The sequence below is a fragment of the Pseudochaenichthys georgianus genome, chromosome 17 (genome assembly GCF_902827115.2).
Source record: "Pseudochaenichthys georgianus chromosome 17, fPseGeo1.2, whole genome shotgun sequence".
NCBI classification, from domain to species: domain Eukaryota; kingdom Metazoa; phylum Chordata; class Actinopteri; order Perciformes; family Channichthyidae; genus Pseudochaenichthys; species Pseudochaenichthys georgianus.
In genome coordinates, this window is record NC_047519.1 from 46,988 (window position 1) to 71,533 (window position 24,546).

Here is a 24,546-nt window from a genome sequence, read left to right on the forward strand (position 1 = left end):
TTCGGCATACGTCCTTCACTCAAATAACCAGGCGAAAATGGTTATGAACACAGCTTGCTGCAAAATAATACTAAAGTACACCGACTAATGCCGACTTCGAAAGTTGACCCGCACTTCCCATTAGCTAAAGGCACTGATCGCACGCTCCCAGCGTCCCCCAAAAAATGACAATGCCCAGAGGTGCGTTCAAGTATTGTACTGGCATTAAAAGTTTATTTAAATGTTCTTATAACAAAGTATTAATTAAATCACTTGGGATACTGTCTATATTTTTTTTTTTTTAAATCAAGTAAACTGAAAGTCAGGTATTAATTCACCTGCCTTATGTTATTGTTGTGCTACCCTCCCACTTTGTCACTGTGTCCAGATATGCTAATTTCAGATTAAACACAATTAAAAATGCATAGAATTAAAACAGTAACTCACTGACATGTTAACAAGGACAGTTAAACAATACAAAAAATGTGCTTGTTTATTTGGACAAGGGATTTAAAATTGTTTGGAAATTATTAAAAAATAATTAAGCAAGAGTTCAGGAGTAGAACTTCGATTTGAAAGACACGTTTTTTACTCAAGAAGAAAAACTATTTTAAATTGAATGATGATTTTTTAACTAGATATATAAGGCTTTTCATTTGTATGCACAGTTTATAAGTGTGAAAAAATGTATCGAGATTGTAACACCATTGGGTGGCGCAACTACACTACTTTTATTCTTAAATATGACTGACTTTGTAAAAGAGAACTTTACAACTTTCTTTCTCCACGTTCTTCTAAATAAAGCTGATTCAGTTTTTTTTTAGAATAGCCTTTCACTAGATCTTTAAAACCCCCACTTGTTGCCATGCCGGCCTAAACGTTTACTTTATTATATATATTTTTTTCGTTTTGTTTTGTTTCAACCATTTTACTCTGTAGCACTTTGAGTTTTGTTTACTCAAATGAAAAGTACGCTTATAAATCAAATGCATTATTATTATTATAATCCACTGCTCGAAATCATCTTCATTATGCCAGAAATGATGCTGCAGAACTGCAATGACAATAACCAGGAGAGATGCTTATGTTACCCAATACTGCGTTTAGTCAATAGTGTAATTATGTTGTAGCTACTGTTAAAACAGGTTGGCGTTTTTTACAGCTCTGTCATGCATTGCCTATATTTTGTGGATTACATGTTACAATGTCATTATGTCATAGTGAATCAGTTACTTTAAATGATGTGTTTGATGTCTGGATGTCATAGATATATTACAGTGAAACTATTATTTGCGGGTGGTGGTGGATAGTAACAAGTACATTGATTTACTGAAGTACAGTAGGCCTACTCAAGCAACATTTTGAGGTAGCCTACTTGTATTACCTAAATATTCTCAGTTTATGCTCGTTTTTACTTTTACTCAACTACATTTTAGAAGCCAATATTGTACTTTTCATCATTTTGACAGCTTTAAGTTACATTTTAGATTCAAATTATTAGCTAATACAAATGAATAATTTAATTGATGTACTTATACTTAATAAACATTTGAATGAAGGTCTTTTATTTGCAACAAAGTATTTTTACAATTAAGAACGGCTTACTTTTGTTTAAATATACAATATGATTAATTCTTCCACCTCTGTTTATTTGCGTTGATGTTCTTTGGGTCCCACTGTAACCATAGGTTATAAAATAATCACGTGATACAGGCGCTACAGTATGGTTGTCATGGAAACTAGCTCCTCGTCAAACAGCGTCCGGGCTTGCGACTGCAGCAAGCGACACCGTGAAAGGAACCGCGGATATATATTCTGTAATTTCATTTGGGGTGAGTACAACAAACTCACAGTCTTCGTGACTGAACCACAGTTTAACAGAGAGACATTTTGAGAAAGAAAAGGCGACATATGTGAAATAAAATGTAATAGAGTTGGTTGTATCTCCACCATCGCCTGCTGTTGACACCGGTGAGCTAACAAACGTGAATCCCGTCCAGGACCTTCAAAGTAAAAAGGCTTGTTTACGATGAGGGTTTCTATTAACATCATTATGATGATGTTTGAGGCGCTTCTGACGAACCAAACTCGCAGTATTTACACTTTATCTCATTTACAATCAGCACCTTCAACTATTTATATCCAAAAAATGCCTTTCACAAAGTGAGTTGTTTCACTTTGAAATAGCAACAACGGTGGGTCTGTGCTTTAGACTTTTCACACCATGGGTGGGATTCCTGAAGTTTTATTAATAAGAATGACCAACAATTTATGAAGGTACTGAGTGCACTTTTAGTTTTTGAAAGTATTTATTGTTTACTTCCATGACTTGCCGTTTCTTTTCTGACATGGTCTCTGTGTAGGAGACATTTGTTTGCCACTGAGTAGGCTTGCTACGTCTGCTTACTAGCCCTCATAAAATATGCCTCTGCACTTTCTCTGTGGACTTGGTCTTTCTCGTGCTCTTCTATTCTTTGATGGACATGCTTCCAAGATGTCATTCCTCCTTTAATGATGAGCTGTCATTTGCAGATGGCTTTGCATTACGCTAAACATACTGTACAGTAGAGTGAGTTGGATTTCTCACAAATATGTAAGCCACTTTCTATTGATTCCATCTTTGTTGTTGTAGATATTTTTAACTGTTTGTTTGGTTGGGGTTGTTGAGGGTGGTATGCGAAAAATGTATTTATATCTTTAGCCCTGCGGCCGGGCAAAGTAATCAAAGCTCACTTCATCAGTCTGCATCTCCCTGTCTTTTGGTTCTCCTGTGCTGGACCCTGCAGCTGTCTTACTTTCCTCAGGATGAACTGTACTGGACCCTGCAGCTTTCTCACTTTCCTCAGAGTCAACTGTACTTGACCCTGCAGCTGTCTCCCTTTCCTCAGGGTCAACCTGTACTGGACCCTGCAGCTGTCTCCCTTTCCTCAGGGTCAACTGCATAAGAAGAACATCAGCAATCAATTAAATTACCAATATTATATCAATATCATGCACAATAATGTCAATCACTAAATGAATGCAATAGTGAATTTGCCACACATCTCTGTGTCCTTATTATGAATATTAATTTATTGAATATTAATATTATTTAATATACTTATTTAAAATTATAATATTATATAATTGAACCTTGGAATATCATGAGCATATGACTCTATCCTAATGCATCTAACTTTATGCACAATATAATAGTCTGGCCACAGCCCTGCAGCCCGTTCTAGGTTCTGATTGGCTCTCTAGGTTGGCATTCTAGCTTTCTGACTGGCTGTCCAGGTTGTCAATCACAGCCATATTATACTAGTCGTAACATTGCTAAACTTTTTTCATGACGGTTTTCTCAGTCAACTAATGCTATTGCTAACAGTAACATAAATTAACACAGCCCTGGCTGCACACTGCACCTGCTGTCATATGCCGGGTCTGTGGTTCATCATCTTCCTTCCTCATTCTCCTCCTTACTGCGACTGGGAACGGGAGCCCTTCTAAAAAGCTCTGTGATTTTCGAAAATGTTCCAGCATCTTCCTGTAGCAATTTTCGTCTTTTCATTCTGGCTTTTTCAGCCCCACCCTTTCTTTTTTTACTGTTCTCCATCTTGTCTTTCTCAATTTCGCTAGCTAATTTACTGATCAATCATCAAACTAAGCTAGGGAGCTTCCGGCCCAACCCATTCAGTTCATCTATTAGTAAGGTGACCAGATTTTCAAAATTAAAACCTGGGACATTTTGAGTTTTGCGGTCAATATATCATTTTACATATCCAATTTTCTTCACTGTTAAAGAAAAAAGGGGGACAATTCTGGTTCAACGTAATTGCAACATTTTAACTGTTGGATACAAACAGAAGGACGACAGCTCATATATGAGACTTCAAAGGTCTTTTATTTTGAAACTCTACATCAGATTGTCCGGATTTTCTCTGATTGACTAGATGGGGTCTCCTGCTATCACCCTGAAGTGAAATAAGTATTTGATTGACTTCGAGTGACTCTTTAATTATGGACGGTTTCCATTAAATAATAATCTAAATATAGATGGACAATAGATCTAATTTGAGATTTTAAACAGCATACATTTTAAATTGTGCTTCAGAAAGTAATGTTATTTTAGGAGTGTTGTGAGATGGTGTCAACATCAATTGAAATTAGTCACCCAGTGGAAATGTCAGATATGTCTTCATAACTGTATCCTTACATTTTACATTCACTCAGTTATAATGTGGTAGTTATACGTAGTTTGTTTTAAATTATTATTGATCACATTATAGGACATATTTCTTAATTTAAGCTCCAGTATATGAATATGTTTGATGTGTTTTTTAGACGCTTTTATTTTGAAGGCAGTTTACATGCCTCTACCGTAATGCATAGGATACGTGCGGGCTGGCTTGACTGTGTTTTCCGAAGTGGGTGCCGGCTTGACCACAGTCTGGTCGTGACGTGGGCCAAGCATTAAGCTGATTACAATTTCACCTGTACCGAAGTGGGCAGTGGGCCGCGTCGAGTGGTCCGACCGGCCCACTTCCGGTACCGGGCTACCGGCCCATCGGGATTCGTCCCGAACGTCCCGATGGCCAGTCCGCCCCTGGACATGAAGTTTAAAAGAGAGACAATCATCAAGCCAGATACCAAGGTATTTGTAACAGGCAACAACTTCAAGTTTTGTTCCTTGCGTAGTTACAATATCTAAAACAGGCTCTGGTGTCTTTTTAGCTTTAGAAAAGAGCATTACCTTGGTTTTATCCACATTTAAAAGAAGCTTTAATTCAGAGAGCTGAATCTGAATAGTGTTAAAAACAGCCTGTAATTTAACAACAGCCTCCTTAACGGTGGGACCTGCACAATACATCACAGTATCATCCGCATAAAAATGTAAAGTAGCTTCATCCACATTATCACCTACGCTGTTAATATATATGGAGAATAAAAGTGGTCCTAAAACAGAACCTTGTGGTACACCATTATAAATGTTTAACCACTCAGAAGACAGCCCATCAAAGTGAACACATTGGGACCTTTCAGAGAGGTAGTTCACAAACCACCCCACTGCAAGGCTGGACATGCCAATACTGAGTAGCCTCTGCTTTAAGATGAGATGACGGTGTCAAACGCTTTGGAAAGGTCAATAAACAGAGCTGCACAACTCTGCTTATTATCTAAAATAGTAGTAATGTCATTTACCACTTTCATTGTGGCAGTAATGGTGCTGTGTTTCTTCTGAATCCTGACTGATGTTTAGACAGGATGTCATTTGTACATAAAAACTCCTTTACCTGTTCACTCACTAGGCGTTCAAGAACCTTAGCCAGAACTGACAATTTAGAGATTGGCCTATAGTTATTTAAAATAGTTGCCTCCCCTCCTTTCAGTAAAGGCAAGACATAAGCTGACTTCCATACTTTTGGAATTGTATTTGTGCTGAGGGAGAGGTTAAAAAGAGAAGTAAGAGGTGGAGCAATAAAATCTGCAGCTATCTTTAAAAAGAAAGGTTCTAAGTTGTCCGGGCCAGCCGGTTTCCTAGGATCTAGCTTAGATAAGGCTTCATGAACAACATTGACTGACAGTAAAAGGAGTAAAACTGAAAGGGTTTTCCAGACCACGTTGTTCAGAGTCACAGACTGTGGTGTTCACAGAAGCAGAGTTAGTGACAGAATCAAATAGAGAACCACAGGACACAAAATGCTCATTAAAGCAATTTAGCATAGTGGCCCTGTTCGATATATAGAGCCAGATGCTGTGGTAAGGCACGGAGGTAGCTCATTACGGATATCGCTGGTTGATATCGATTTTATTGCTTTCCAAAATTTCCTAGGATTATTTAGGTTTTCTGTGGTAACTGACAGATAGTACTTCGACTTTGCACTTTTGACATTTGAAGTGAAGCTATTCCTTAGCTGCCTAAAATGCAGCCATTCTACCTCTGAGCCTGATTTCCTAGCCTTTGCCCAGGCCTTGTTTCTCTCACGAAGGAGACTGGACAGATTAGCAGAAAACCAAGGATTGTCTCGTCCCTTTGCTCTAAATTTACGCAGGGGTGCATGTCTATCAATGATCTCCATAAAACCAAGATGAAAATAAGACCATGCGGTTTCTACATCAGCACACAGATCGATTTTACCCCAATCAAAATCAAACAGATCATGAACTAAACCCTGCTCCACAAAATGTTTTTTGTCTCTCTTAATGATAATGCGAGGTTTAACCTTTTGGACCTTAGTGTCCCTAATTGTGGCTACAACACAGTGATCACTCAGATCATTTGCAAATGTTCCCACAGATTAATATGTATGGGGAACATTAGTTGAAATGAGATCAATTAGGGAGGATTTATTAGGGGACTTAATGTTAGGGTGAGTAGGACTGTCCACAATCTGAGTAACATTTAAAGAGATACAAAGGTTTTTAAAATCCTCTGACACTGCAGTTAACCAGTCCCAGTTAAAATCTCCAAGTAGCACTATTTCCTTGTAGTCTAGTTGTGATAAAAGATTTGCTAGTGAAGACAAGGAGTCTTTGACAGCTGAGGGGGGTCTGTAACAACTCACTACCATGACCTGTTGACCCTTTGCCACTTCTATATTTAAGGCTAAAAATTCAAATTGCTTACTGATGCAATGTGGAAACACACAAATAGGTTTATTCTCAATACTCTCAACACTCATAACATGTATCAGACACAATGACTTTACTGAGAGTGAAGATGACTTGAACATAGAATGGTACTGAAGACAAAATACAGTATATTGCATTTACCTCTTCCTCTAACTCTCTCTCCAATATTGGCCTCCATTGTTGTGCACAACAAAGTGTTCAAGCTCAGGTTTCTAAGTGATATCATTTTTAACATGGGCATTCTGGGTGTAGGGTTAGTAGGGCTAACCCATATCTGTTCAATAGATGAAAGGCAACTTGAGTTTCATAATTGTGCCAAAAGTACCAGTTTGTGTCTTGGTAATTGCACAAAGCTGTAATAGGCCACAAATAATCACATTTTTCTAAAAACACAGCAGCAAAACCTATTTTATCCACCTAAAAATGAAGGCCCACATGAAAAAAAAAATCGCTATTTTTAGCATTAAATAATGTACACTTAAACTGATATAGCTTTTTTGGTGGAGAAAAGAAATATGTTTCTCCACACGACTACTGTACACTGATTATGGATATACACCACACACTACCCCACTTCAAAAGACCAGAACTATCCCCTTAAGGGCAGCTGTTGATGTTCACAACAACAAAAAACGCATGCAGATGGTTGTAGTCTGTAGCCAGACAGTGGCAGATCTGGCTGTGGTGGAGCATGGTGGTGGGGCATGGTGGTGGAGCATGGTGTTAGAGCATGGTGGTGGAGCATGGTGGTGGAGCATGGTGGTGGGGCATGGTGGTGGAGCATGGTGTTAGAGCATGGTGGTGGAGCATGGTGGTGGAGCATGGTGGTGGGGCATGGTGGTGGGGCATGGTGTTGGAGCATGGTGGTGGAGCATGGTGGTGGAGCATGGTGTTGGAGCATGGTGGTGGAGCATGGTGGTGGAGCATGGTGTTAGAGCATGGTGGTGGAGCATGGTGTTGGAGCATGGTGGTGGAGCATGGTGGTGGAGCATGGTGGTGGAGCATGGTGTTAGAGCATGGTGGTGGAGCATGGTGGTGGAGCATAGTGGTGGAGCATGGTGGTGGAGCATGGTGGTGGAGCATGGTGTTAGAGCATGGTGGTGGAGCATGGTGGTGGAGCATGGTGTTGGAGCATGGTGGTGGAGCATGGTGTTAGAGCATGGTGGTGGAGCATGGTGGTGGAGCATGGTGGTGGAGCATGGTGTTGGAGCATGGTGGTGGAGCATGGTGGTGGAGCATGGTGGTGGAGCATGGTGTTAGAGCATGGTGGTGGAGCATGGTGGTGGAGCATGGTGTTAGAGCATGGTGGTGGAGCATGGTGTTGGAGCATGGTGGTGGAGCATGGTGTTAGAGCATGGTGGTGGAGCATGGTGGTGGAGCATGGTGGTGGAGCATGGTGTTGGAGCATGGTGGTGGAGCATGGTGTTAGAGCATGGTGGTGGAGCATGGTGTTGGAGCATGGTGGTGGAGCATGGTGGTGGAGCATGGTGGTGGAGCATGGTGGTGGAGCATGGTGTTGGAGCATGGTGGTGGAGCATGGTGGTGGAGCATGGTGTTGGAGCATGGTGGTGGAGCATGGTGTTGGAGCATGGTGGTGGAGCATGGTGGTGGAGCATGGTGTTAGAGCATGGTGGTGGAGCATGGTGGTGGAGCATGGTGTTGGAGCATGGTGGTGGAGCATGGTGGTGGAGCATGGTGTTAGAGCATGGTGGTGGAGCATGGTGGTGGAGCATGGTGGTGGAGCATGGTGTTAGAGCATGGTGGTGGAGCATGGTGGTGGGCAGCGGTGTGACTTTTAGCTGTCATGGTGATGTTCATATGACAAGGGACTGCCTGCTTGAACTTTATCGAGAGCAGAGTCCACTAGTGGCACCTCACAGGGCTACCTGTGGTGCAGAAGCAGCGGTGCAGTCCTTGTAGATCCCTGGCACTTTGAGGGCAGACAGATCCAGCAGCTCTCAGAGACATCAACACATCAACTATTCTGTGTGCATAGCTTACTTTCACATAACTACTAATCTCTCACGTTACTTTCTCTGACATTGTTCTCTGCTTTGGATTTGTGGAAATCCCAGCCATGTTCCCTACCGGGCCTGGTTTTACACACTGTGGGTTTAAGCAAGATATAGAAATGATGAGATGATGAGTGTGTAGTTTTAGTATTTGAATTACAATGACATTATTCTCAGACTTGCCATAGTTCTTGGTTTGTAGCACTGCTGCTCTGTACAGCTGAGTACTGGGGACCCACTGGGAGTCATGTGACTGGAGCAGGAGAGTAACACACGCCACACCTGCAGCCATGATGCTCCAGCTCAACGGGGGTCGAGTCTTTCAGCCCCACCTGTAAGAAGAGAAACAAAATAAATACGTATTCAGTTTGCTTTGTATTATTTCTTTTATGGTAACATTTTGGTTTAATAACATTGTGCTATTTTAAGGAGTAAATAAGTCATATATTTTTTCCTAAATGTTTTCTATACTTACATCTTCTTATACATACTGATATGAATTGATTTACTTTTATACTATGAACGAAGAAAAATTACTCTTTAACAACAGAACAGGAACAAAACACAACTGTGACCTCTGTGCAGCACACACAGACCAGTCAGTCCATGTCTGGGGAGCAGCTACCTCGTGCTAGTTATATTAAAGTGCATGTTTTACTATTGGCTGTGTCTAACCTGTCTGAAGTGAGCCGAATCCCCAGGGACATGTTGAACCAGACGGTAACTAAGACAGTAACACTTCATCCTGACCTCACTGTGGGGCCTGTCCTCACTGTGGGGCCTGTCCTCATGGACCTGGAGCATCACACCCTGACACTAAAATACATAGTATGTTCATTAAGAATGCACATACTGTCCCTCCTCTGTCTTTCAATGTAGTCAAACTTGTTGAAGAAAAACAATAAGTTTAACGTTACAGAAATAAAAGCTTAATTACTCACCCTCCTAATTGTAGACGTAACTTCACAAGTACAACATGAAACATGTCTCCCGCTTGCTGCTGGGTGCAGGTGAGAGCAGGTCGACATTTATGTTTACATCGCTGACATTTGTCACAGGTCAATCTTGTAGGTATCGCAACAAACATGACGTTGCCACACAGCGACACGCTGGACACTGGATTGACCAAATAACGACACACTCTTATTTACAGTAGACACGTTATTCAAAACCGACAGCCTGTGTGTTGTTTGCTAAACACTGCCACTGAAATACCACACTCAATTATCAAACCCCTGCCCCCAGAATGCACATGTTAAAATGATATCACTTAGAAACCTGAGCTTGAACACTTTGTTGTGCTCAACAATGGAGGCCACTTTTGGAGAGAGAGTTAGAGGAAGAGGTAAATGCAATATACTGTATTTTGTCTTCAGTGCCAATCAGTAACTATATGTTCATCTTCACTCTCAGTAAAGTCATGGTGTCTGATACTGTTATGAGTATTGAGAATAAACCTATGTGTGTGTTTCCACATTGCACGTGTTCATTCATAGTCCATATTTACAGCGTGCTCCAAATGAAAATGCCTAAAACTTTGACTTGAATGTCTTGTTTATTAATCAACTAATGGACAGTGTTTCAGTTCAGTTCATGTAAGCCTTACACACACTCTTTTGAGCGTCTCGTGATTATGGCCTGCATGTCTTTCTGTTCTAACTCAGCGGTCAGCTTCTTAGCAGTTTAGACAAACATCAAATTCATAATGTAGAGACTAGTTGGACAAAATAATGCTTAACAACTGTTCCATTACTGTGTGAACTGTATGAGATATCGTTCTCCCGCTTGCTGCTGGGTGCAGGTGAAAGTAGGGCGACAGTTCTGTTCACATCGCTGACATTTGTCACAGGTAATCTTGCAGGTTTGCAACAAACATGACGTTGTTCAATGGTTGTCACACAGCGACAATCTGGACACTGGATTTGCCGACACAGTACAAACCGGAAGTCAGCGAAATAAAGTTATGCACAGAGCTTGCATACTTGTATTAATCTCTATAAACGTAGCTCGGAAGCATGGGTGCCGGAAGCAGGGGGGCCAAGGGTCGTCAGACTTCTGGGGGGGGGGGGGTGCAGTGGAGACGCTGCGCACAGCTGATCGACAGCTGGGACACAAACCACCAAATACAAAAACATAATTCAGATCCAGTCGTCATGACTCCACTCCGGAGGGATTCCCCGATCACTTCTTACAGTCTCTCATCAAGGGGGGTCTCCTGTCCCCGGTGCAACCACACTGCCTGAGGAAGGCTGTGTGTATTGTTTTTGTCATGAACCTTTTTCAGACCACTTATTTATGTATGTTGGTGACGATCCGACCTCCTGCTGCTGCTCTGTTCAAACGGCATCCACCAAACAATATGATTGATCTCCACCTCCCCAACATAACCAGAATCTGACACGGTGTGAGATCTTTTTTAGCTGTTCTGTGGTCATTTCCTGCTCTTCCTCATGCAGTCAGTCAGAATGAATGAATGGGCGTTTCTTTGACTGTTTATAGGCACATATGGGCGTTACGTGAAGCCCGCAAAAGCTGCACCGCATTTCGAGTCGATTGTGATTTCTAAAGGGAAACCGGCGTAGGAAGTGCTGTACGCACTTTACTCGTCGGTACGCAATGTTTGGTGAATCGGAAAATGTCGGAACATTTCTGTACCTATTTTTTGGATTTCTACTACGTAAGCAACCTTCCCACGTGAATCCTACGCACGGCGTTATAAATGAGGCCCCTGATCTTAATGCAGTTTTCAGAGAACATGTCTTTAGAAAAAATGTACACACATTGAAGAAGAGCTTGGTATTACACTGGATTAGACGAGGCTAACCCATGTTACACATTCCCTCCCCCAGGTTGTCATGCAGGATAACAGGAATGGGAAGATTCCATTCCCTTCACCCATCAGCAGAGACAGGGTCATCTGGGAATTTCCAAAGGTACGTCCTGTTTTCTCCAAGGAGACAATGGTCTGATCCAATTCAATCATGGGCAAAGGAAACCCCCTTCTTTGAAATGAGATCACTGGTTAGAATCGTAGAAGCGGGGGTCTAGAAGATGTTTGTTTCATTGGAAACGTGTGACTTCTTCTAACTGACTTTCTTAGCAAGGGAAATCAGTGTCAGATACTTGCACTCAGGTTCATTATGGGCAGTTGAAGTCAGCTACCCAATCACAGACTCAGTCCAGATATCCTTCTTCCCTCAAAATCTTTATTTGGAGAGGAATCTATAATATTTAACAACTTATTCTAATGGGGCCAGTTGCAGGTTATCTCTGCAACTGCCCTAATCCTTGTTTTCCTCAGAATGTACAATATTATAGAATGCATGCCGGTACCAGAATGCACCTAAGGATCTTAAAATGTGTTTTTAAGAATCAATGTGAAATGATTTTGGTTGTATTTAAATGTGATAAATCATCATACATTCTGTGTTCTCCATTTGTGTTGATGCCATTAAGGCATTGGAAAGGTCTTGTGTTCAATGTAAGATGCTGAATATTGAGAGCACAAGGTTCTAATAGTAGAAAATCAAAGTGCTTGCCCCAGTTTCTACATCGACATCACACACAAACAAGATAGAGGCTGTAGGTCTGATGTTGCGTTACCACAGAGTCCAATTGAGTAGCTCAGTAAAGCAGACATCCACCCCCTGTATTCTATCCCAGTTAACCATGTGGCATTTCCATTGGTGGGATTTATAACAGCCGACTTGAGGAATGTTTCTAACAGTGATTGGATTATTAAAGTTTGAACCTACAATCATTTCATGGTCCCAAGCAGATGAGAATTGACCTTTTCTGTAGTGCCATCATCATTTTCAATTGCCTCAGTGAAATGTAACTATCACATGGATTTCCATACATGTTGGTCGTGGTACAATTGTCCTGCTTTGGTGACTTTTCATCTTCTGCAATCATCAAATCAAATGTCTACCTAATGAATTGATAACATATATTATACAGGCATTCATGGGTTCCATACAATGTATCCTAAAGACTTGGGTGATCCTTTTTGTGAGGGAAACTTCCGAAACAATTGGAAACAGGACTCAGAGAGACACGAGGAGAGCTGGAGCTTTGATGGAGTCAGGACTCAGAGACACGAGGAGAGCTGGAGCTCTGATGGAGTCAGGACTCAGAGAGACACGAGGAGAGCTGGAGCTCTGATGGAGTCAGGACTCAGAGACACGAGGAGAGCTGGAGCTCTGATGGAGTCAGGACTCAGAGAGACACGAGGAGAGCTGGAGCTTTGATGGAGTCAGGACTCAGAGACACGAGGAGAGCTGGAGCTTTGATGGAGTCAGGACTCAGAGAGACACGAGGAGAGCTGGAGCTCTGATGGAGTCAGGACTCAGAGAGACACGAGGAGAGCTGGAGCTCTGATGGAGTCAGGACTCAGAGACACGAGGAGAGCTGGAGCTCTGATGGAGTCAGGACTCAGAGACACGAGGAGAGCTGGAGCTCTGATGGAGTCAGGACTCAGAGAGACACGAGGAGAGCTGGAGCTCTGATGGAGTCAGGACTCAGAGAGACACGAGGAGAGCTGGAGCTCTGATGGAGTCAGGACTCAGAGACACGAGGAGAGCTGGAGCTCTGATGGAGTCAGGACTCAGAGACACGAGGAGAGCTGGAGCTCTGATGGAGTCAGGACTCAGAGACATGAGGAGAGCTGGAGCTCTGATGGAGTCAGGACTCAGAGAGACACGAGGAGAGCTGGAGCTTTGATGGAGTCAGGACTCAGAGAGACACGAGGAGAGCTGGAGCTCTGATGGAGTCAGGACTCAGAGAGACACGAGGAGAGCTGGAGCTCTGATGGAGTCAGGACTCAGAGACACGAGGAGAGCTGGAGCTCTGATGGAGTCAGGACTCAGAGACACGAGGAGAGCTGGAGCTCTGATGGAGTCAGGACTCAGAGACACGAGGAGAGCTGGAGCTCTGATGGAGTCAGGACTCAGAGACACGAGGAGAGCTGGAGCTCTGATGGAGTCAGGACTCAGAGAGACACGAGGAGAGCTGGAGCTTTGATGGAGTCAGGACTCAGAGAGACACGAGGAGAGCTGGAGCTCTGATGGAGTCAGGACTCAGAGACACGAGGAGAGCTGGAGCTCTGATGGAGTCAGGACTCAGAGACACGAGGAGAGCTGGAGCTCTGATGGAGTCAGGACTCAGAGACACGAGGAGAGCTGGAGCTCTGATGGAGTCAGGACTCAGAGAGACACGAGGAGAGCTGGAGCTCTGATGGAGTCAGGACTCAGAGACACGAGGAGAGCTGGAGCTCTGATGGAGTCAGGACTCAGAGAGACACGAGGAGAGCTGGAGCTTTGATGGAGTCAGGACTCAGAGACACGAGGAGAGCTGGAGCTCTGATGGAGTCAGGACTCAGAGAGACACGAGGAGAGCTGGAGCTCTGATGGAGTCAGGACTCAGAGACACGAGGAGAGCTGGAGCTCTGATGGAGTCAGGACTCAGAGAGACACGAGGAGAGCTGGAGCTTTGATGGAGTCAGGACTCAGAGACACGAGGAGAGCTGGAGCTTTGATGGAGTCAGGACTCAGAGAGACACGAGGAGAGCTGGAGCTCTGATGGAGTCAGGACTCAGAGAGACACGAGGAGAGCTGGAGCTCTGATGGAGTCAGGACTCAGAGACACGAGGAGAGCTGGAGCTCTGATGGAGTCAGGACTCAGAGACACGAGGAGAGCTGGAGCTCTGATGGAGTCAGGACTCAGAGAGACACGAGGAGAGCTGGAGCTCTGATGGAGTCAGGACTCAGAGAGACACGAGGAGAGCTGGAGCTCTGATGGAGTCAGGACTCAGAGACACGAGGAGAGCTGGAGCTCTGATGGAGTCAGGACTCAGAGACATGAGGAGAGCTGGAGCTCTGATGGAGTCAGGACTCAGAGAGACACGAGGAGAGCTGGAGCTCTGATGGAGTCAGGACTCAGAGACACGAGGAGAGCTGGAGCTCTGATGGAGTCAGGACTCAGAGAGACACGAGGAGAGCTGGAGCTCTGATGGAGTCAGGACTCAGAGACACGAGGAGAGCTGGAGCTTTGATGGAGTCAGGACTCAGAGAGACACGAGGAGAGCTGGAGCTCTGATGGAGTCAGGACTCAGAGAGACACGAGGAGAGCTGGAGCTCTGATGGAGTCAGGACTCAGAGACACGAGGAGAGCTGGAGCTCTGATGGAGTCAGGACTCAGAGAGACGAGGAGAGCTGGAGCTCTGATGGAGTCAGGACTCAGAGAGACACGAGGAGAGCTGGAGCTCTGATGGAGTCAGGACTCAGAGACACGAGGAGAGCTGGAGCTCTGATGGAGTCAGGACTCAGAGACACGAGGAGAGCTGGAGCTCTGATGGAGTCAGGACTCAGAGACACGAGGAGAGCTGGAGCTCTGATGGAGTCAGGACTCAGAGAGACACGAGGAGAGCTGGAGCTCTGATGGAGTCAGGACTCAGAGAGACACGAGGAGAGCTGGAGCTCTGATGGAGTCAGGACTCAGAGACACGAGGAGAGCTGGAGCTTTGATGGAGTCAGGACTCAGAGAGACACGAGGAGAGCTGGAGCTTTGATGGAGTCAGGACTCAGAGAGACACGAGGAGAGCTGGAGCTCTGATGGAGTCAGGACTCAGAGAGACACGAGGAGAGCTGGAGCTCTGATGGAGTCAGGACTCAGAGACACGAGGAGAGCTGGAGCTCTGATGGAGTCAGGACTCAGAGACACGAGGAGAGCTGGAGCTCTGATGGAGTCAGGACTCAGAGACACGAGGAGAGCTGGAGCTCTGATGGAGTCAGGACTGAGAGAGACGAGGAGAGCTGGAGCTCTGATGGAGTCAGGACTCAGAGAGACACGAGGAGAGCTGGAGCTTTGATGGAGTCAGGACTCAGAGAGACACGAGGAGAGCTGGAGCTCTGATGGAGTCAGGACTCAGAGACACGAGGAGAGCTGGAGCTCTGATGGAGTCAGGACTCAGAGACACGAGGAGAGCTGGAGCTCTGATGGAGTCAGGACTCAGAGACACGAGGAGAGCTGGAGCTCTGATGGAGTCAGGACTCAGAGACACGAGGAGAGCTGGAGCTCTGATGGAGTCAGGACTCAGAGAGACACGAGGAGAGCTGGAGCTTTGATGGAGTCAGGACTCAGAGAGACACGAGGAGAGCTGGAGCTTTGATGGAGTCAGGACTCAGAGAGACACGAGGAGAGCTGGAGCTTTGATGGAGTCAGGACTCAGAGAGACACGAGGAGAGCTGGAGCTCTGATGGAGTCAGGACTCAGAGAGACACGAGGAGAGCTGGAGCTCTGATGGAGTCAGGACTCAGAGACACGAGGAGAGCTGGAGCTCTGATGGAGTCAGGACTCAGAGACACGAGGAGAGCTGGAGCTCTGATGGAGTCAGGACTCAGAGACACGAGGAGAGCTGGAGCTCTGATGGAGTCAGGACTCAGAGACACGAGGAGAGCTGGAGCTCTGATGGAGTCAGGACTCAGAGACACGAGGAGAGCTGGAGCTCTGATGGAGTCAGGACTCAGAGAGACATGAGGAGAGCTGGAGCTCTGATGGAGTCAGGACTCAGAGAGACACGAGGAGAGCTGGAGCTCTGATGGAGTCAGGACTCAGAGACACGAGGAGAGCTGGAGCTCTGATGGAGTCAGGACTCAGAGACACGAGGAGAGCTGGAGCTCTGATGGAGTCAGGACTCAGAGACACGAGGAGAGCTGGAGCTCTGATGGAGTCAGGACTCAGAGACACGAGGAGAGCTGGAGCTCTGATGGCAAACACTGACGGTTTATTTGGAGCTTCGGCCGGAGAATTCACAAGACATGTCACGGGCCACGAGTTGACACAGGTTGAAATGCCAAATCAATTCTGAAGAATTCTTCTGGAGTTGGAGGTTTTCATTAGTTCGGAGTGTTATAATCAACATTCTTCATCAGTGAGACTAAAGGAATATGGACCCTGAATCTAACTAGAGCTGTCGTCCATAGAAAATACTGTGCACCAGGGAACCTACGTTCCTAAAAAGAAGGGCTTCTAGATGTCCCTGAACGTAAACTATCTTACGTCAGCTTGTGCTCGGTCATAAGCTGGCAACAACAATGCACCCAAGCTGCCCCTCCTTAAGAGAGATAGCAGCAATACCCGAAGGCCGTAGACCTGTGCCGTGGGAAAGGAGACAGGGAAAGGAGAACATTATTAACTGTGTCAAAGGTTGAATACCTAAGCAAGTTATTCCCTAACACTTTTGACTTTCTGTAGTGCCACTGTTAGGGTTTTGATTGAAATGTCTCAACAACCTATCAATGGATTTCCCTGACGTGTGGTACAAAAACGAGTGTCCCACTCGAGATGAACTGAGTTGAATGAGATCCGTTCACTTTTCATTTAGCATCATCATCACATACATTGTTTAGTTTGGCTAATACTTTATTATTAAATGTTAGGAATCTAACCACTAAACACGGTGAACATAATACTAACCATCCAACCCAGTCTCACGGCATCTCGTGTTCACCAACACGATTTTTAATCTATTGATTCGTGTTCACCAACACGATTTGCCCCTTTTTTTCGTGTTGCACAGCACGATTTTAAAAGCAATGTATTTCTACTGGTAACGTGTTTCGTGCCTGCAGGCTGCAGCACTGCAGTCTTTTTCTCCGGTCGGGTCGTGGAAGACCGGAAGCTGTGTGGTTCATAAAAACATGTTCTTACTCAATATCAAGCCACAATTATTGCTTTTATTTTAAATCGTATAATTTCGGACTTTTGTTGCCGTCTGTAAGGAATACTCAGGATACTGAAATCTGTATTTTTTAAATATTTCTTTCCTTCTAATTTGTTATTCTTTTCAAAATAACACACTGTTATTTACTCACCAATAACACACAATTATCCTTGCTTTTATTTCTTGGTTTAATTCCATAATCTCGGGCTTTTTTGGCGTTCGTCAGGAACTGAATTTCAAAATAAAAATAACCGGAAACAGACGTAGGCATTTCGAGCAATTACCCAAGATCCTCATCTATGGTTTTAAGCTCGCTGATTGGATGTGTTAGCAGCAATGCATGCTGGGATTTGGTGTTTATATTATATGAAATCCGGAAAACATTTTAAAAGTATAAAATAATACTTAATTCCGAGTGCTCTTGCTTTTCTCTTTGAAAGTCATCACATAACGGCATTGTAATACACGGTTCGGCTGCATTACATATTACAGATCTGCCATAGTTCTTTATTTAGAGAGCCCTGATGAGAAGACCTTTGGAAAAACCGAAGAAATGCCGCCGAAACTGAATACTTGACGTGGATCATAAATATATCAACAATTAAACAACATCTTCAATTTCTCTTCACACAATACGTCTCCTTGCAGTATCAACACTAATTCGGCTGACTTTTACATTTTATCTAATTCATAGATAGGTTATATTTACACCATAACGGTGCACAGCTGAGAGAAAAGGACTGTAGTTTTTAAAGATATTACTGATTTTCTTTGAATGTAAGAATGTAAATACTGAGTCTGAAATAGTATAGCAATATGCTGTAAAATGATGTGAAAGCATGCATAAAACTATACATCTTCAGATGTTGTACATACACACTAATAATACAGTTATTATTATTATGGCTGTGTGCACCTTGTGTGCACCGCCTAGTGGTTAAAGCACGTTATTGAATTATTGTTTTTATGTGTTATATTTGATTAAAACAATATTAAGAGTACATACTTTCATAGGGGGAAAGTATAAATATATAAATATAGAATATAAAAAATCAAGAAGATACTATAAGTGATCTCTACAATAAAACAGTTTAGTGCAGGATGTACACAGATATTAATAGGAGGAGGTGCAAAACAGAAAAACGGCTTAACCTTTATTTAAACATTAAATATTAAATATTAAGCCTGACAAAGTAATTAACGTCTAATATATTGCTTTCCTGCCATGTTAACTATGTTGAAGCACCTATTTTAACTGATAGTATACACATTAATTATACACTTATGTATGTAGATAGAATAAGAAATGTGCAGAATACGACAGTTTAATGGTGGAGGTATACACATATTGATAGATGTCTTGTAATGTACTGTTGAGGAACCTGTGACCCAAGTTTTTCATTCATTGCATAACTACACCGTAGTTGTGTATGATATGTCAATAAACCTTTGAAAATCTTGAAAGGGATGTGCAAAATAGCCATAATATACAGTCTTTAATTAACTATTAGTAGAGAATAACGAGTAATGAATATACTTTATTACTTGTTTCCATTCGTGTCAATTGCAGATACATGTTTAGTCTTCTCAAGCACCAACTATCAAATATCTCTCCTGATTGTTGGCACTTGACAATCACCTTACCTGAATGTTACTCAGGTGTAACTAAAGTCTGATTTAAGGGTTGTTTATATTTCACATAATTAATCAGAATCTGCAAAGTAACTCAAATAAATGTAGTGGAGTAAAAAATACCAGGTTAACCTCTGAATTGTAGTGGAGTAGAATTACAAAGTAGCAATGAGCTGTCATGTGGGTATATATTAATGCTATATATTAATGCTGAGAATTATGGACACAAGTGATTTTCACCCATTTATTAATTATATGTTTTACATTTGATAACACCAATGTGTTTAATACTGGCAACTTCTAATTGTGGGAAAAACGAAAACGTTCAGTAGAGACGTCCCATAGAACATTTTGCGAAACACAATAGCCAGCATGTGTAGTTCTGGGGGGGTGTCGATTCCAGTTTTGGATAGTCTGGCATGGTTTCATTCCATTTCACACAGCTGTTTGACGCTCTGCGTAACCTTACGGGGACTGTAGTCCTAAACGATAGCTGGGGATTATGGGTAGTGTAGTGTCTTCGGCCATCATAAACTCAGAAATGTTGACAATCGCAACGATGCTCGAAATGTCCCTTATAGGCCTACGTCTGTTTCCGGTTATTTTTATTTTGAAATTCAGTTCCTGATGGACGCCAAAAAAGCCCGAGATTATGGAATTAAACCAATAAATAAAAGCAAGGATAATTGAGTGTTATTGGTGAGTAAATAACAGTGTGTTATTTTGAAAAGAATAACAAATTAGAAGAAAATAAATATTTAAAAATACAGATTTCAGTATCCTGAGGCTCTGAGCCCCATTTATTTTCCTCACAGACGGCAACAAAAGTCCGAAATTATACGATTTAAAAATAAAAGCAATAATTGTGGCTTGATATTGAGTAAGAACATGTTTTTATGAACCACACAGCTTCCGGTCTTCCACGACCCGACCGGAGTAAAAGACGTGCTGCAGCCTGCAGGCACGAAACACGTTACCAGTAGAAATACAATGCTTTTAAAATCGTGGTGTGCAACACGAAAAAAAGGGGCAAATCGTGATGGTGAACACGAATCAATAGATTAAAAATCGTGTTGGTGAACACGAAATGCCGTGAGACTGGGTTGAACCATCTGCATGTTAGCATTAACATTGTTAGCATGTTAGCATTGAGCTCAAAGCACTGCTTGGCGTAAGTACAGCCTTTCAGAATCTAAGTCTTGTTATCAGTGTATGTAATGGCAAATACATGTAAGTAATGTATGTTCTTGTTATTTCTTAGTGCTACACACGTAACGCGGCTCTGCAGCTGAAGAAAGACTGGGACATTCAGGCTAAAGCAGCCTGTAAAGACGGAGCCACCAGTCGTCAGCCGTGCGTCTCCTGATTTGTGTCAATGCCTTATAGATCAACATCAAATGAAAAGCTTTAACATCTCACTGTCATGTTGTCTTCTTTGAAGATGGGACCGCCAGAAAATGTCAAAAGTGGTGGTTGTTGGAGACCTAAATGTGGGGAAGACCTGCCTCATTAATAGGTACACACAACTCAACAATTAGCCAATTAAGATGGAACCTGTTTAACTGTGATCACAATATATGGCGAGTGACCTCTTCAAGTAAATCATGAGTACCTGTGATCCTTTATCACAGGTTGCACCACGGTCTATGGGCAGTGGCCAGTTCCTGAATATTGTTTAATCGGATACTGTTAAGAGTTTAAAGATGTAAATAGTATCCAGGTATCTACAATTGAAAAGGATTGACCAGAAAGATATTGTAGTCATGTAATGATGCACTTCGCCGTGCTGCTAACCATCTTAAAGACAATCAGATTGATCCTGACTGGAAAAGGTTGGAAACCCAGTTCATGCATTAACCTTAGAACATGTTTCTTGACCATATAGTATGAACACATCAGTCTTTTGTAACCAACTGATTCCACCTAAAAGCAGGTTAGGGATTTAGTACTAAAAAAGCAGAATAATTATAGACAAATCTGGTTTGACACTATTCTATTGTGAGTGGAGTTCTGAACACCACACAAATAAAGACGCCTTTTTCAGGTTCTGTAAGGATGTATTTGAAAGAGACTACAAGGCCACCATAGGAGTTGACTTTGAGATTGAGAGGTTTGAGATATCCGGAGTGCCTTTCTCCCTTCAGATGTGAGTAGTTTGATTTGATATTCTGCATACATGTAAGTACTTTCTGAGTACTTTTCTTTTTAGTTTTTTGCCATTCTTAAGTACTTTCTTTTCGTTAGCTGGGATACTGCTGGGCAGGAAAAATTCAAGTGCATCGCTACTGCATACTACAGAGGAGCTCAGGGTAAGATCGTTTTTTATTGTGGATCTGATGCTAGGTGAGACCAGTTTACATATTAGCTAGTGCAAACTAATAATGCTGACACTTTTTGTTCCTCTTTTCCAGTCATTATCACAGTCTTTGACATGGCAGACATTAAGTCCCTCGATCATACAAGGTAGGTCTGACACAAGCTTATCACTGGGATAACTCAACAATGTGCCCTTACCTCCAGTACAATGGTGTTTTCTTCAGACACGTACACCATCAGATAATGAATGGCAAAGCTACCACTGAGTCAGCAGCCAGTAATATCTCATTGTAAAGACATCTCTGTCACAAAATAACAGCCAGCAATTATTGCCACACACTGGGATGTAGTAACTTAAAGTAAATGTTAAACAAAAAAAGTGAAAATGTATCACCATAGCGTATCTGCAGGTCACCCCTTGAAAAAGAGATCTTTTGATCTCAAGGGACTTTCACCTGGTTAAATAAAGGCTACACACAAATAATCTGTCAATAATGATAGCTATCTATCATTCCATTTGTTTATGTCCCGGAATTAAGTATCTAGATGTAACATTATTGTCTAAGTCATAGGCATGGCAATTTAGACTCAATAGGCATTTTGGTGGTGATTTAGAGACCTGGAACCAGAATGATCTAAAGCATATACATGTTTTATAAATATCTCTAATATACATCCATACATCCATTATCTGTAAGTGCTTATCCTTTACAGCAGGAGTGTCAAACTCAATTTCTTCTCGGGCCACATCAGCATCATGGTCGCACTCAAAGGGCCGGTTTTATATACATACAAAAATACATATATAAATATTTAATATATTTAAAAGAATGTATTATATTACATTATTGCCGTCTGCATTGGATTATTATCGGATAGGGTAATAACTTAAGTCTCTTCCGTGAGAATGTCACAAAATGATTTCAAAAGAAAAGCCAAATTCTGGAAAAAAAAGTCAAAATAAAATAAGTGACATTTTGAAAAAAAAGTCAGATTCTGAGAAGAAAAGTCAAACTTGAGATGCATTGTGGGACATGTAGTTTATGGGCAACGTGCTTCTGTAAAGTAGCATGTAACGTATAGTAAACATATTATATTCTTTGCAGGCTCTTGTGGGGCACGGGCCGGATTTGGCCCCCGGGCCTTGAGTTTGACACCCCTGCTTTACAGGGTCACAGGATTCTGTATAGTATAGAGTCAAATTCAAATACTGCATACAACTGGAAGGGCATGTTTCACATTCAAATAATGTAAGAACTTTGTTTTGTGTTTATAGCCAATGGTTGGAGGAGGCCATGAGAGAAAATGAACCTGACTCCTGTTTCATCTTCTTGGTTGGCACTAAGAGTGACCTAATGGTGAACATATTTGATTTGATTGTATATGTTTACTATGCACACAACCCATTGTTCTTCTTTATCCAACTATCTCCTTCTTTAGCCTTTAGAAGAAAGACAGCGAACAGAAAAAGATGCCATCAGGATAGCAAGAGAAATGCATGCAGAGTTTTGGGCTGTTTCGTCTAAAACAGGTCAAACCAAGAGCTTATACTTGTCGCTGCTATAGTACTTGGGAAAACAAGCATCAAATAGTATTGTCTTTGCAGAGCGCCACCTGTAAGAAGTATACATTTTTCTTTATTTTCAGGGGAGAACGTGCAGGGTTCTTCTTCAGGGGTGGCAGCCTTGGCCTTTGAGAAGTGCATGCTGAAGGACAATGGAGAATGGAGCCCTGCTAGCATCGATGTGGAAAATAGTATCAGTAAGAAATAACAGAGCTCCTAATAGCAGGATATGTTGATAATGAAAGCTTGAGGCTAATTTAATGTACCCATGATCTTTGTGGTGTCCGACAGAATCAGATCGGGCCAACCTGGAGGAGGCGGCGCAGCACGAACAAAGAGAAGCTGCTGTTGATGTTCCTTTAAATCTTTAAAACGGCCATATATTCTGATTGCAAAAGGTTCAACCAGTATGAGCTCCTGGAAGCCGATGTTATTGATGGAAAGGGTCACTGTTTGCTGAAACTAAATTAAATGAATTTGACATTTGTATGGGATAGTTGTCAGTATTTCATCCAGAATGTTCCAACATAAAACATTAAAGAAGGCTAATAACAAATCAAATCAGCGTCTCAAATTAATCGTTTTAGTTTATGGTCTTCCCATGTAGTATTGGTCTTTTTTTTCTGTTAAATACAAACTCCATTTTGTCCACCATGGGACAGGCCAATCACTTTTGGTAAAAACCCTTGTATGGGCGCTTAAGAATGTCTTTGCTACTGCCATAGTGTTTGTTTTTTATACAGTATTGGTGGTGGAATATGTGTCACCTCTTACTGTGGGTGATAAAGGTTTATTTAAGTGTGTTTACTTGTATCTAATGAAAGTGTAAACAGTATTTTTGTCAACTAATAAAGTGGTTTATCAGCTGTCTGAAGTGTTCTGTCATGATTATATTAAAATGATGTCAGGCTACGCAAGATTTACACGCAACATTCATAATGTATTCGTTAATGATTAGGACTTTCTTATCCCCTGTAAAACACCAAAGGCTTACATGCTTGCCTTTATTCATTCGATGGTCCTTATATGTAAACAAAGATGAATGAACGCATCATAGTTTGTATGACCTTTCAATTGATCATGCAGATGTGTTTGATGTATATGTACATATTATTAAGGAAAAGGTCTTGTATGTTTTGGAATTTGGGTGAATTCATGGACATAATGGGGTCAACCGTAAGAAACGTACTTTGTAATCTTAGTAGAAATAATAAATTAAAGCGGAGTGAGCCCTCTTGCTTCGCTAAATACTCTCTGACCCGCGGCTAACCAATCACATCTCGCATGTCCATGTTTTGGAGGAAGTGCGACCAGTGAGAGCTAGCTAGTTAGTTAGCTGCTTTCTAATTCCAAGTTAAAAACGTACTTACAAGTTAAAGTTATTTTAACGTTGGTGCTAATGTTAGTTTGTAATAGTTCGGTCGCTGTAGGGCTTCTCAAATGAGACACGTGCTAAGCTAGCGTATGTCAACATCACAGGGCAGGTTGTGCTGCTAAAGGAGTTCGTGCTGAGGTACTTCTATATGTATTCTATACGTCCACTTGTTCTATCTACGTTAATGTGTTATTGAATACTCCAATAAGTCATAGTAATACAAAATACCTCTTGAATGTATTGTAGTTTAGTGATATGGAATACAAATACTCGTGTTATTGCCTGCAACTGTAAGAAGTCACATAACAAGTTAATATGTTGATCTCCAGCTGGT

The 24,546-nt window shown here is 42.3% G+C and overlaps 1 protein-coding gene across 1 annotated transcript; it reads left to right on the top strand.

The window, feature by feature from the left end:
- Nucleotides 1–1,728: 1,728 nt before the first annotated feature.
- LOC117462098 (ras-related protein Rab-36-like) lies at nt 1,729–23,208 on the top strand. Its single transcript, XM_034104165.2, has 11 exons — nt 1,729–1,811; nt 11,453–11,536; nt 20,219–20,310; nt 20,399–20,473; nt 21,002–21,103; nt 21,202–21,266; nt 21,369–21,420; nt 22,550–22,631; nt 22,714–22,804; nt 22,921–23,034; nt 23,129–23,208. Exons 2-11 carry the CDS (start codon nt 11,459–11,461, stop codon nt 23,206–23,208), a joined length of 831 nt encoding a protein of 276 aa, XP_033960056.1. The 5' UTR covers nt 1,729–1,811; nt 11,453–11,458.
- The last annotated feature ends 1,338 nt before the right edge of the window (nt 23,209–24,546 follow it).

What these genes read in the sequence shown, in the direction of transcription:
- LOC117462098 (XM_034104165.2), top strand. Translation starts at nt 11,459, where the DNA reads ATGCAGGATAACAGGAATGGGAAGATTCCATTCCCTTCACCCATCAGC. An exon ending in AAGACCTGCCTCATTAATAG is followed by an intron (nt 20,474 to 21,001) that starts GTACACACAACT and finishes CGCCTTTTTCAG; the next exon opens with GTTCTGTAAGGATGTATTTG. An exon ending in AAGTCCCTCGATCATACAAG is followed by an intron (nt 21,421 to 22,549) that starts GTAGGTCTGACA and finishes TTGTGTTTATAG; the next exon opens with CCAATGGTTGGAGGAGGCCA.